Source organism: Phaethon lepturus, unplaced genomic scaffold (genome assembly GCF_000687285.1).
Source record: "Phaethon lepturus isolate BGI_N335 unplaced genomic scaffold, ASM68728v1 scaffold37275, whole genome shotgun sequence".
In the NCBI taxonomy this organism is placed as follows: Eukaryota; Metazoa; Chordata; class Aves; order Phaethontiformes; family Phaethontidae; genus Phaethon; species Phaethon lepturus.
The window spans coordinates 86,274-98,827 of NW_010540506.1; the positions used below are offsets into that span (position 1 = coordinate 86,274).

Sequence of the window (12,554 nt, forward strand, 5' to 3'; positions counted from 1 at the left end):
GCCTCTTTGCAGGACAAACTCGTAGGAGTATAATCCTGACCTTTGTTAGCAGGGTTACACAGGCCCTGTGAAGCAGAGCCCCAAAAGGCATTTAGACACCCAGTTCCTAGTGATTTTGCGGTGGACATCTAAATCCATTTGAGAACCTGCAACTTAGTTCATTAGAGCCAACCTACCCTGCAGCAAGTTTTCCACTGCTGCTCTCCCAGGGAACTAGGCATTCAGAATATCCTGTTACTGCTTTCCCTGATTAAATGAACTGAAGCAATGAGGATTCATTGCCTGCATCCACTATCAGGCATCATGCAGAAATATTGGAGAGAGACAAAAAGTGATGTAAGGATTAATTATGGAAAAATAGCCATTAAAATGGCTCAGCTTTGAAGCATAGCTCACCGTAGTCCATCCTATCTGTGGCCCTAAATCTTTAAAGTATAAGGTAGCAGTTGTGCCAACAGGCAGGTGCTGCAGGATTTCCTCATCCCTCAGGGGCTTTCCTTCTGAGAAGGAAAGAAGTAATTACATCTCAGTGAAATTCAAGTCAACTTTGGTAGCATGCTAGCTTTATATTGTGCTTTAACCAATCTGTGAGATTCTTTGATACGACATGGGCTTACTGGAATCTCAACAAACTAAGAATGTTTACAGTTAATATTGATTTATCCCTGTAATCTCATATAAGCCTGGATCCTCTATTCACAACAAGATAGTGAGGAGAGTTCTAAATCCTATGTGCCTGCCTACTCTAGTAGACTTGCTTCATCTCTGCTACAGCAGAATTTGCTGATGGGTCACTGCCCTTTAACACAGTTCACTGACCTCCTAGCCAGTGCACCTTCATCTCTCTCCTCTCTCTTCCTCTCTTCTCATTGCTCATTGTCAGACAAACAGAAGCTAGGATAAGCTGAGATTGGAAGGCTCTCCTACTGAGGTTTTCATTGCCTCCTTTTTTCCCCAACCAAACAGCTAGGAAGTGGTTCCACAGGACTTGAGCTACTACTCAAGCTTCTAATGCCTGTATTTGGGGGAATCTCCAGAAGGCCAGTATTTTCTCATGGCAGCAAGTCTCACAATCTGACAAAGATAGATCTTTGAAGAAGGAAATAAGATACTCATATGCCTGTTTTCCATGGACAGATTCAACACAATGAACCAGCATGCCTTTAAGGGACTTTTAAAATAAAATTATGCTTAATGGAAGCAAAAGAAGAAAGTGCTACATTTTATACTGAATGCTAAGATGAATTAACACAGTTTGGCAATTAGAATTTCTTCTGTGCACCCAGACCATGTACTAAGAGGCTTCTAGTAGCAATACCTACAACAGCATTAATGAAGTCAGCCAGCTGGCACCAGCTTTGTCAGCAAATCCTACATCCATGGCAATGTGGTTTGCATTAGCTTACCTCAAAAGAACTGTAATTCCTGCCTGAGAGCAGAGGATTATGTGAATTGATAGCTCTAACTCATAGCCCTTTTTAGGACTCCCAGCTGAGCATCACTGTGGAGATCATTTCACTGCAGCTAAGGGAAATTAGTATCTAGATTCTGTGCTGCCTGTCTTGAAAGCAAAAGTGCTCAACAGTTAGAAAGTGCATTGGAACAATGCGCAGACTCCTGAGTTAATTACCAAGCACCAGGCACATAAATGGAACTCTGTCTAATACTTTCAAAGAATTAAATTTGTTCTGGATTCTACTCAGCCTTCATAGTCTAATTAACATAGCTGGAAACTCATTCTTAAGAGCTAATACCCATGCAAAGTACACCATTTATGCCAGGCCCCTGCTCAGAGTTTTGTTATTCTAGTCCTCACAAGTACTTACTTGGATCAAGTTTTATTGACTGCCTTGCTGGATACCACCGAGGATCTGTAAGACCATAGAGAATTGTGTGATACACAACGTTTGTTACGTTTGTTTTAGATCATCCACTATTACAGTGAATGCAACACAACAAGGTAAGATTTAGTTAAAGATTTTCAGGAATATTTGTTCAACGTGAATATTTGTGAGAAATTATGCAGTGGAAAAATAGAGAGATGTATCAGGATAGTATAAAAAAATTATACTGAAATCTCACTGTGATCGCATTCATGTGCAGGTTACTTAGTATTATGTGTGTGTACATCACATGTTTCAAATTATGTAATTTTCTCCTATTTATATACTGGATATCATGATGTGATGTGAACTGCTGCAAAAGATATACTCACATAATTTATGGAACATCAATCTGATCTCCCTAATTGTGGCATTTGGTTCCACCTAGGCAACAAAAAATATTGCATATGTAAGATGCATATTTTGAAATACAACTACTAGGTGTAAGACTATTCAAGTAGAAAGGTGACTCAATGTCACAGTGTAACTTTCTTATAGATGGCTAGGATTGGTATGTGTGATTCAAAGTACTTCTTACAGGAAAAAGGGAAGACAATTTGTGACATCTGTTTCAGAGGCAGCTTCTCTAGCAGTGATCAAGAGTTACTACAACAGCAGTGACAGTTTGACAGCTTATGAGTGAGTAAGAACAACTGGCACCATCTTAGTGAAGTGGCTGAAGCTGTGCTCTTTGCCCAAAAGCTCCTTCTGGAAAAGGGCTGAAGTACTCTGTAGTTAGTATTGTCAGACATTGGAACGGGCTGCCCAGGGAGGTGGTGGAATCACCATCACTGGAAGCGTTCAAAAAATGTGTGGACATGGCACTTTGGGACATGGTTTAGTGGGCATGGTGGTGTTGGGTTGATGGTTGGACTTGATGATCTTAAAGGTCTGTTCCAACATTAATGATTCTGTGATTCTGTGATAGTATGAAGTGTGCATAATCGTTGCCTCTTCGGTGGCCAAAGAAAGGCTATCAGGAGATGAAATACCCTGCATAAACACTAAGTGTACTTAAGAAAAGTTAGTAATTTTTAAATAGTGGCCTAGCATTTTAAACAGATTTTTTTTTTTTTTTTTACCTTATCTAGGAAGCATAGCTGTTTCTTTGTCTTCCAATCAAGGATTTCCACCTGATAGGACACAAAATTATAATTACTAATTATTGGCTAAATAATCTCAAAACTCTTAGTTGATTCCCAAATACACAATCATTGTTCAGAGTGAGAGACCACTTTTCTCTGACCCGTGGACTGTTTTAAAAACAATTCTGATGTGCTCAACAGACAGCTTTAATCATAGTCACATTCTCAAAGCACTCAACTTGCAAGAAAATAATACTCTTGCCAAATAAATTATCCTCGTGGATATATTCAGAACCAGAAGCATCTAACTTATTGATCAAAATGCATTGATCTGGGATATTTTCTTATGCTAGAGCAAGAGGAATAAATAAGGGATAGAGAAGTTTCACAGGTATCACTAAGGAAAAGAATTTTTATGATTTATAAAACTAGAAGGACAGCTTGAAAAAAAAATAAATGTGCATATATATGCAGGCAAATATTCTGAGTACATACAGCCTGAAGATTAGTGTGCATTGTTCCCAGAATATTTTAATTGTAAAGAAAGTGGAAAATATCAGTTGTCATAATGAACAAATGCAGCTAAAGATCTGGACTTCACAAATACTTAAGAGGTTGTTATAGGAATATTCAGTGTTACTCTTGCCTCTCAGATCACCTGTACTAGTAACTACATATTAGCATTTTATATTCCAAGCAGTGATCTAACTACAGCTCTGAAAAAGAAAGAGCAGTTTATTTTCATGTTCAAATGGCACTTTGGTAAAAGGTTATGATTTTAGTCAACAGCCAAGCAGAAAAGCACCCAGATGTTTCAAAGCCCAGTTGCAGCAGGCTAGCAAAACCTAAATTACAGTGATGGTGTTTTAATTTCATTAGTTATCATCAAACACTGTAATGGAACTTTGTGGTATAGCTAAGAGTAAAAATCCAAAGCTTACCTAAATGACTGGGACTATCATTACTTAGTACCAAAAGAGTTTGTTGGGGTTTTTTTTTAAACAAACATCTAGCATTAATTATGTCTGGTATTAACTGGCCGAAAGGATAGATTAATATTAGATTTTAAATATGATTCCTTACTAAAAATAGGAGTCCCAGTCCAGTATCTTTCTAATGGGGTTGCTTTGAAGAGATCACTTGCTTAGAGTATCTTATTTCCTTGTTTTACTTGTCCCAGATTGTTCTTTCTCTATTGGTGAAGCAATGGAGCACTTCAGCTCCAGCCAGAAGTATCAAAACTGATCTCCACAAGGGATACTAATGCAGTGATATTTTCTACCTGTGCATTGTAAGCTCTAAGTGGACATCAAGGGAGGTAAGCACTTCTCCTCCTTTGTGATACGTAACGAATATGTGACAAATTATTGGGATATTATACATTTTCTCTTAATTTTTTATATTTGAAATAACACAAATTTCAAGTTTTAATGTTTCTGTCTGTGGGACACCTCCATGGGAAAGCAAATGAAGTGGATTCCCTTCCCAGATGGCTATTCTTGAAATACAGCATTCTGACTCTTGCAGGCCACAGAACAAGCACTGGGGGGATGTAAACCATTTTTTGTCCCTTCTGATACCGAGTTGCTACAAGGATTATTGAAACCTTCGGTGTGTCTCAAAGCCCATGTGTCAATGAATACCCTTGGGCTGCCCTACAGACTGCAGCAGTGCCCACAGTTTTAGCAGTCTCCCTCCCATTCCATACCCACCCCCAGCATATACATTTTGGATCAGAATCCCCCAGGGGCAGTTTTAGTCTATGGCCTTCGGGGGCTGTATTAGAGAAATCTTCTACAGACCAATTACAGAGTGGTTTGGAGATCTTTCTGCCACCTACGCTCTTTTGATTGGGTTATTCTCATTATGCACAAGGCCAGACTGAAAATTATAGAGCATTTTCTTTTGCTCTGTGGTTTTCATGGGAGTGGCTGTACAGAAATTTAGGTACTTCTGTGAACCTTTGGAATCAATGTGGAAAACAAACAAACAAACAAATCATCAAACAAACAGATCTTCTATACTGTTATTTGGTTCTATTCCAGCATGACTCTTTTGAAGTGCCAAATTGACATTCCTGCCTGTACTGGCCTATTTCTTCAAACACCTAAAGGGAGCCTATAAAGATGATGGATCCAGACTCTTGTGATAATGATGAGAGGCAATGGACACCAGTTGCAATCTGGGAAAATCCAAGCAGATACAAGGAAATTTTTTCACCATGAGCTTGGCCAAACATTGGAACAAGTTGCCTAGACAGGATGTGGAATCTCCATCCTTGGAGGTATTTAAAACTGGACTGGACGAGACCCAATGCCATTTGATCTAGTTGTATCTGCTTTTAGCAGGTGTTGGGCTACATGACTTCCAGAATTCCCTTGCAGCCTAAATTATTCAACGTTTTGATTTTTTTTGGACACCCGTTCCTGAACATCAAACTTTTCAGTTACTTTCAAGATATAAGCAAATATTAAACATTCTTTCCCTTTTCAGAAAGACGGATGCAGAAACACAGCTTTAGATTCCACTCCAGTCCATGGGAAGTTGTGCAATGACATAGTGAAAACAAGGTGACTGTTTCCTCTAATTATCATGCCTCTTAGCGATATCAGAACATCCCCCAGCATTTAGATGTTCCCTGCATAAGGGACAGAAAAGCCTGATCCAAGGCAAGAAATGTTATCTTTTCTGAACATAATGGCCAACTGCAGGAACCCGCGTAGCACTGAACACAGTGTTTCCAGTCTTCAGGCGCAGCACCAAGTCAGTTAATGTATCGGTTGGCAACAGTTTTTAGACACCCAGCAATCTGTTCTTGGAACACTTACTGGTGGGCACCATCCTTTTCAAACATAAATTGTTTGGCTCAGAAAACTTTAATTTCTATGTGTTTTCAAAGCATTTAGCACAATAGGACACAGACTGTGGGCCTGTACTAGTGCAGTATGACCTACAGTCCACTTATCTGGTGAATTTTTAAAGGGATTTTAAATTATGGCTTCTCTAAAACTACTTCAAGTAGAACTTAACCAATAGGCAGATTTGTGCAAGACAGCTATGTTAAAACTCTTTTATAAGTGACTACAAATATGTGTCTAAGGATTAAAGATTGATAGTGTCATTAAAAAGAAAAATTATTTATTATTGTTTAGAACAGGTTGAGGGCAAAGAATAATCAATATACAATATAAGCAGAGAAAAGTACATTCAACTGTTAAACTTTTGTTCAGAAATAAAAGGAGGAAAAGTTTATTCATAGGGGAAAAACAGTTGAGCAAACAGTGTTCAAAAAAGGTTTTTAAGATGCAGTGTCCCTGCAATAGGATTACAAAAATATATTAAATGAAATTCACGAAGTTTAAAGCCATATCAAATGCTTAAGGATCAGCAGATCTTCAAAAATTATGTCATAGCCATCATGGAAATACTGACAGACTTACCATGTCCGTGCATCTTGGAAGTTTTATTTGCAGCCATTTGTACTCAGCAGATTCAGTAAACTGTAGCTGAGTGAGATTTTGTAAGCACTGACATAAGCATATATTGTATTGATTTATTTTCAAATTACTCAGTAAAAAAATTGCTTATTTTACAGTCTCGGAACCAACCAGCCCGAGAAAGAGTAATGCAGAATGAATTCTCCCTGAACTACTAGAGTGCTTACAGAAGTTAGGTTCCTTGAATTTGCACTAAAAAAACCCCAAACCAACCAGTGGTTGCCACAGTCCTAATTAAATCTTTCCAAACATTTTATTTTTCCTGTTGAATTAGTCATTTTCTCTATCTCCTTAGACTTTTCTGGTATTCTGTGTTATTCCTGAAGGAGGTAAGCATGCCTTAGCGTGATCTCACACTAGGGCTTATCAAGAATAACTTTCTTGAAATCAGTAAAGTGAAGCCAAAGAGAAATGGCTGTAAGTGTACTTCCTATGTTTGTGCTGCTGCTGCTGTTATAAATGACTTTCAGTTTGAAATTGCCCTTGCACAGGAATGTACGAACTGTTGCAGAGGATGATGTAAGGATCAATCTACATGGATGTGATACAGCCAGCAGCAGGTGACTCAGAAAAAGTAATAAAACAGGGCAAGAATGTAGTGACTGGGGGTAAGAGAGGAGGCAGACACGATGACTGCAATTTTGCTGCACCAGAAGTGCTGCCTTTTGTATTTAATAGCTTTTCATGTATTTTTCCTCAATTAGTTTATCCACTTGCCTTTTAAACCTGTGTAAACTTTTTGCGTGCAGTGTCCTGAGGCGGGGAGTTCCATAGCTTAGCCACATGCTGCGTGAGGAATTTCCAAAGCAGAACCAAGGCAAATGTTTAACCACATTAAAACAAAATTTCATCATCTTACCTGTGGAGTGCTGTACCTTACTCTGTAAGTAGTCCAACTAAGTAAAGTTTTACCTCTCTGAAGCAGTTGGCTCACATTTCGTAAGACTAGAATCTTACTACATTATTTCACTGTGTACAAAGAGAGGAGATAGTGACACCCATACTCAAAAGGTTTTATACAATTAAATTTTACTTGTGTAGAATTTAGACATCTAACATTTACAAGTTCACAAGACACATGTTAGGTACTTACTCCTCAGCTTCCTAAGTTCTGCTCCTGTGCAAGGCAGTGAGCACCACTGTCTGAACTGTGCTGAAACTCATAGTACATTTTTATTTCTTCCATGCATTTCGGATTTGTTAGTTAGGCATGCTTGCATCTAAATCCTTGAGGGCCTTGATCCAGTAAGCACCTTTACCTCAAGGTCAACACAATGCACAGCATTCAGATTACTTCTGAATGAAACTGGACTGTCAGCAAAGGAGGTGATCTAGTTCTTCACACTTTACATGTAAAGGTTAGACACACTGCCAGGAAGTGGGAAAACTACTTTAGACTGTCTTCTGCCATTCCCCACTCCTCCCATAGAAGGCTTGGGCCACCAAGCAAGGAATAAAGGGAGACCAAGTAGTACAGGCAGGAGAGGACAGAAGTGTATTCCAGTGAAAAGAGCCTACCAAAGAGAAATCCTGAGTTCCTGTCTCTCTGGGCTGCTTCAAGCACTGTTCCCTTCCGTTGTCATTCTGTTCAGAGCTTCCCTACAGTGGATGCCTTTTGAGATACCACACAGGGAAGGAGCAGAGTTGAAGTAAACTTGGATACCTTAACCAAATTGTTGTATCCACTCTTGGAGATGGGTGCAGGTTAGGGTTTGGGTTGCCTAACCTTGGGCAAACCCCAAGTTGCTTTGTAGACCTGGACCTGAGGATGGTAAAAGGTATAGAGCTACAAATGGTCATCCTTCAGAAAGACAAATCCATTTATATAATTTATATAATTGACAGGGGATAAAATGAGTCTGTGTAAGGATAGTCAGGAAGGAAAACCAAGGTGTACTCTCTTGGAGTAGGAGGCTAGTTTATTTTTCACAAAACAGAAGAGCTGTTAGAGATCAGTGAAATCTGGGTCTTGAAAGCCTATGAAAGCTTTCCAGCTTTTACTAGCATGACATCTTCTAGAAGGATACACAAGATGGGAAAGGAACCTGCACCAGTTAATACTGACTCAGTGAGTATTTACTTACACTGGCTAACACAGAGCTGCACGTTGCCAATTTCCCAGGCATACTGAGGAGTCACATCATTCACTGAGTATCACTGTCACTATGAAGCAGACTGGAGTGCCTCCATCTGAGAACCTAAGCCAGCTTTGACTCAACACTAAGTAGACATCCAGGTTTTTCAACACCACTGCATAGTCTTTTCCATGCACAACAGAGAATATTCATTGCCTCAGGGCTTTAGTTTATGGCAATTATTTTCTACAATGACAATATTCAGGTAAAAGAGGTTTATAAATTCTTTGTGAAATCATGATTTTTTTGCATCAGCACTGTGATCTGCAATGTTGAACTTCAGTATTGATAGTTCCATTACTACTCTTCATGGATCATTTGGTATATGGATGTCAAAACATACATCCAGTGTATGCTTTTGACATGGAATTGAAGAGCCTGAAGAGATATTTTTTCCTTTTTTTTTACATAGAGGAATTCAAGGATGGGTCTGCTGTCTTTCCACAGAGCAGGAAGCCCTTGGAAATTTGGAGCCCTTAAACTGACAGGTGAACTCACAAGATTTGTATTAATTTTTAAAAATATACTTCAAAGAAGTCTATTATTTTTTCTAAAATAAGACTTTTTATTTCAAATGGAGCCTTCAAATTCTGAGTAGCTCCAGGAACTTGCCTGCCAAGTAATGTTTTACTATCATATTTTCCTATACAAAATTAAAAGTTTCTCTCTCCAGCTCCATGGAGAAAATGGACAAGTTGCTGTCTTTTAAATGAAGCAACGCAACTGACTGTTGAAACTGTTGATAAGTGTGTGGAGAAGTGATGAGGGAAGAGAAATGTTTTTCCTTATCTCCTCATCTCTTTCTGTGATAACATTCTTATGTGTTACTTACGAAAACAGAGCGGATGTCTTCAAAGAGCAGGGCAATTGTCAGCAGTGTCCCTTTAAATGACGATTGAAATATCTCATATGTGGCCTTGTCTTGCTAAGGCAGCTCTTGGAGGATACAGAGCCTTAAAATCCTCTGCAGTCCTGCTTTTGGCACTTGCTCTCAGTGCTCTTACTTGGTGAGGCTTTAGACAGCATGGCTGAGAGTGGGAGAAACCTTTGAAACAGGAGCTGTGACATCTCAGCAATGCTAGCCAGGCAGCAGTCATCCCTCCCTTGCATTCAGAGGGTTCAGAAGGGGGAGAAGCTTAAATGCCAGCAAGGGGGGCCAGTACATTATTGCTTTTAGACTGTACTGCATATGTCAGTTCAATCTATCCTCAGGGAGTGAAGACTCCAAAACATTTTTGGTTATCACTGCTCACAAAAGGCACTTCCCATCCAAACCAGTTAAAGAAGCAAAAGTACGACTGTGGTTCTTATGACACTAATTTTCTACAGCATGAGTCTACTTGTTCAAGTATCTTTCCTCTAGGAAGACAGAGCACCGTACTATTTTCTTTATATGAAATGCTTTTGAAGACCTTAACCTGTCAAGTAGAAAGAAAGGGTAGAATTCATTAGCCTAACTTCAGAGCTCTCTACTACAGACATTTACCTCTGCGCACGTCACACAGACATCCTTTGCGTGGAAAGGAGAAAAGCAGGAACTTTTAGGATAAACTGTATCATAACCTCTGAAAGCTATCTCAAATAGGTCAGAAGAGTTGTCCTCTAATCAGTTTGGAGAAATGAGCACTCCTAGGAATATTAATTATCTAGATACAAGTCTCTATCATAAATCTCTAAATTTTCAGAGGTGAATCTTCTCAAGTTATCAAGTGCAGTACTTTCAGGTACGCACGTATTTCTTTAAAATGTAGTTGTCCTTGCTAAGCTTCTCCTGAGCTGTTAGTGATAAAAAAGCTGAGGTGAAATTAGAAACATACCAATGCCTGAAGTAAACAAGACCTATTCTAGCATTATTACAGAATAAGAAATGTAGAGGCAGCCATCGAGACATAGGTCTAGGAGTACAGGGACCTGACTTTGCATATCAGTTCTAATACAGACATCTCGTAAGTGGAAGGAGATCGCTCAGGCACTCTGGGGTTTTTTTGCCTGTCTCGCCATTAGATCGAGCATATTTTGGCTTGATTAGGTGTTTGCTCATAATTCTTGGTACTAAGTTTGAACATAACCCACTCAAAGTAAGGAGTTAAAGGTACTTCCAAAGCTGAATCGGCCTTTCACTGGCTTCTTAATAGTCACTTCAATACAACGTTGCCTATTTTTTAAGTCTTTCTGTCTTTAGCTGCTCTGAGAAAGACTCTCATAAGGAAAAGGAAGGGAATTAACAGCCAGTGTCTCAGCACTCACAGTCAGTCTGATGTTCTTGCCCATCTTTTTGTAGGTTTGTTCACCAAAGAGTCATTTTATTCGCACAAAAGGGAGAGGACCTTCCTACATACTCAGGAACCTATGAAGCTGAGTGTGTACTAAGCATGATCAAATGCACAACCTCAAGAAAACAGGAAGAAATATCCCACCAATATGCCCTGGCTAAACTTGTAACAGTCATATTCTAAAAAATTCAGACAGCGACAGTTTGGTGATTGTCAAGTGCTTCATGATTCTTATAAGGAAGCACCACAGAAGAGCAACAAAGGATAAATGGTTTAGAGATGTACAGGGAAAAGTACAGAACTATACAGCACCTCAAATAGGAAACGCTAACATTTGCAACACCGACAGAGATTTCCCTCCGGCCCAGGAAGCATTAGGAGAGGTTGGGACACTTACCTTCTCTCTTTTGATAGCTCAGTTTTGAATGCAGGGTGGGGAAATGCAATTCAGAATTTAAATTCAATGAATTTACATCAGAAAGCAAATCAGTGGGGAGAACAGCGCAGAAAGCGATACGCAACAGCACTGCTCAGTGCTACCTAGGTTGTCTTTGTCCATATCTTACACCCTGAGTCAGCTCAGACACACACTACATGAGCTAGGCAAACCTGTTTTCACCCATTATCTGCTCTAAAGAGAAGGACTAAAGCATACAAGGCTGACATGTAAATTCATGAGGCATTCTGAGTTTGGGTTAGTGTTACTTAGACACAAGAACTCTTGATTTAGGACTTTTAGATGCAGAAGACCTGCATCTGCTGCTATTGTTCTGCCTAGCAAGATGGAGCAGGTCATTCCCCTTTTGTGTGTTTCCCTTTCTGCAAAATCAGGTTAACAATAACGATGTCTGTGCTTTTGAGGTCTTCTAGTAGCAAGTGCTATTCAGAAGTTCAGCACGGCTAGCAGAAGAGCAGACCAGACAATGATCGCAGCCATTCAGAAGGGTAATACATACGTGCCTGCTCCTGCACTTGGACCTCACAAGAGTTTGGGTAGAAATGCAGGAGGCAGTGAAAAGCTTGGTTATTTTTCCTAAAAAACAGGGAAGTAAACACCTCAGACGAAAAGGCACAGTGTGCCTACCTCACACTCACAAGAGCTAGAGACAGCTTATTTTGCTGAATTGTCATGTCCAGAGCACTTTTATAGCTTTGAAAAGCAAAATCTGAACTTTTAGGTCATGGTAACCAACTAGAGGAGGAGCTGCTTTTCAGATTGTTTTGGATTCTGTTAATGTTACAACAACAATGGTTTTGTATTTTGCACCGGGGGAGGAACTGCATTCATTTTTAGGCGAGCCGTGCTGGAGAAACTGAAGTGCAAGCCTGCAGAAGCACATTCAGGATTGCTGCCGTATAGCTCGTATCGACCTGGTTTTTGTACCAGAAGCCACTTTTACGGGATTTTGGATTAGCCAGACGAATATCAGAGAGTCGGTGCGGCTGTTGATGTAGGTTGATGAGATACGCTCCCCGTCACGCTCCCCAGGTGCATGTTACTCCGCACCCTCTGTGCACAGCAGGGGCTCCGGGCGGGAGCCCGGCGGGGGAGCCGTCCTCTCGGCACCGAGCCGGCTCTCGGCTGGGTCTTTCAAGAAGTTGGGGACAGAAGGTGCCGAGAACATTCCTCGCTCTCTCCTTACCGCTGGGATGCGCGGCCAGACCCACGCCGGCAGCCTGA

At 40.1% G+C, this 12,554-nt stretch overlaps 1 protein-coding gene across 1 annotated transcript in view; it reads right to left on the reverse strand.

Annotated features, from left to right (window-relative positions):
- Window positions 1-3,016, reverse strand: part of TECR (trans-2,3-enoyl-CoA reductase) — a gene marked incomplete at its 5' end in the record, with an annotated part of 13,211 nt that extends 10,195 nt beyond the window's left edge. Inside the window, 4 exons of the mRNA XM_010287455.1 lie at window positions 397-500; window positions 1,827-1,871; window positions 2,216-2,267; window positions 2,966-3,016. Coding sequence (XP_010285757.1) covers window positions 397-500; window positions 1,827-1,871; window positions 2,216-2,267; window positions 2,966-3,016 — 252 coding nt within the window. The remainder of the gene's footprint in view (window positions 1-396; window positions 501-1,826; window positions 1,872-2,215; window positions 2,268-2,965) is intronic.
- Between the last annotated feature and the right edge of the window lie 9,538 nt (window positions 3,017-12,554).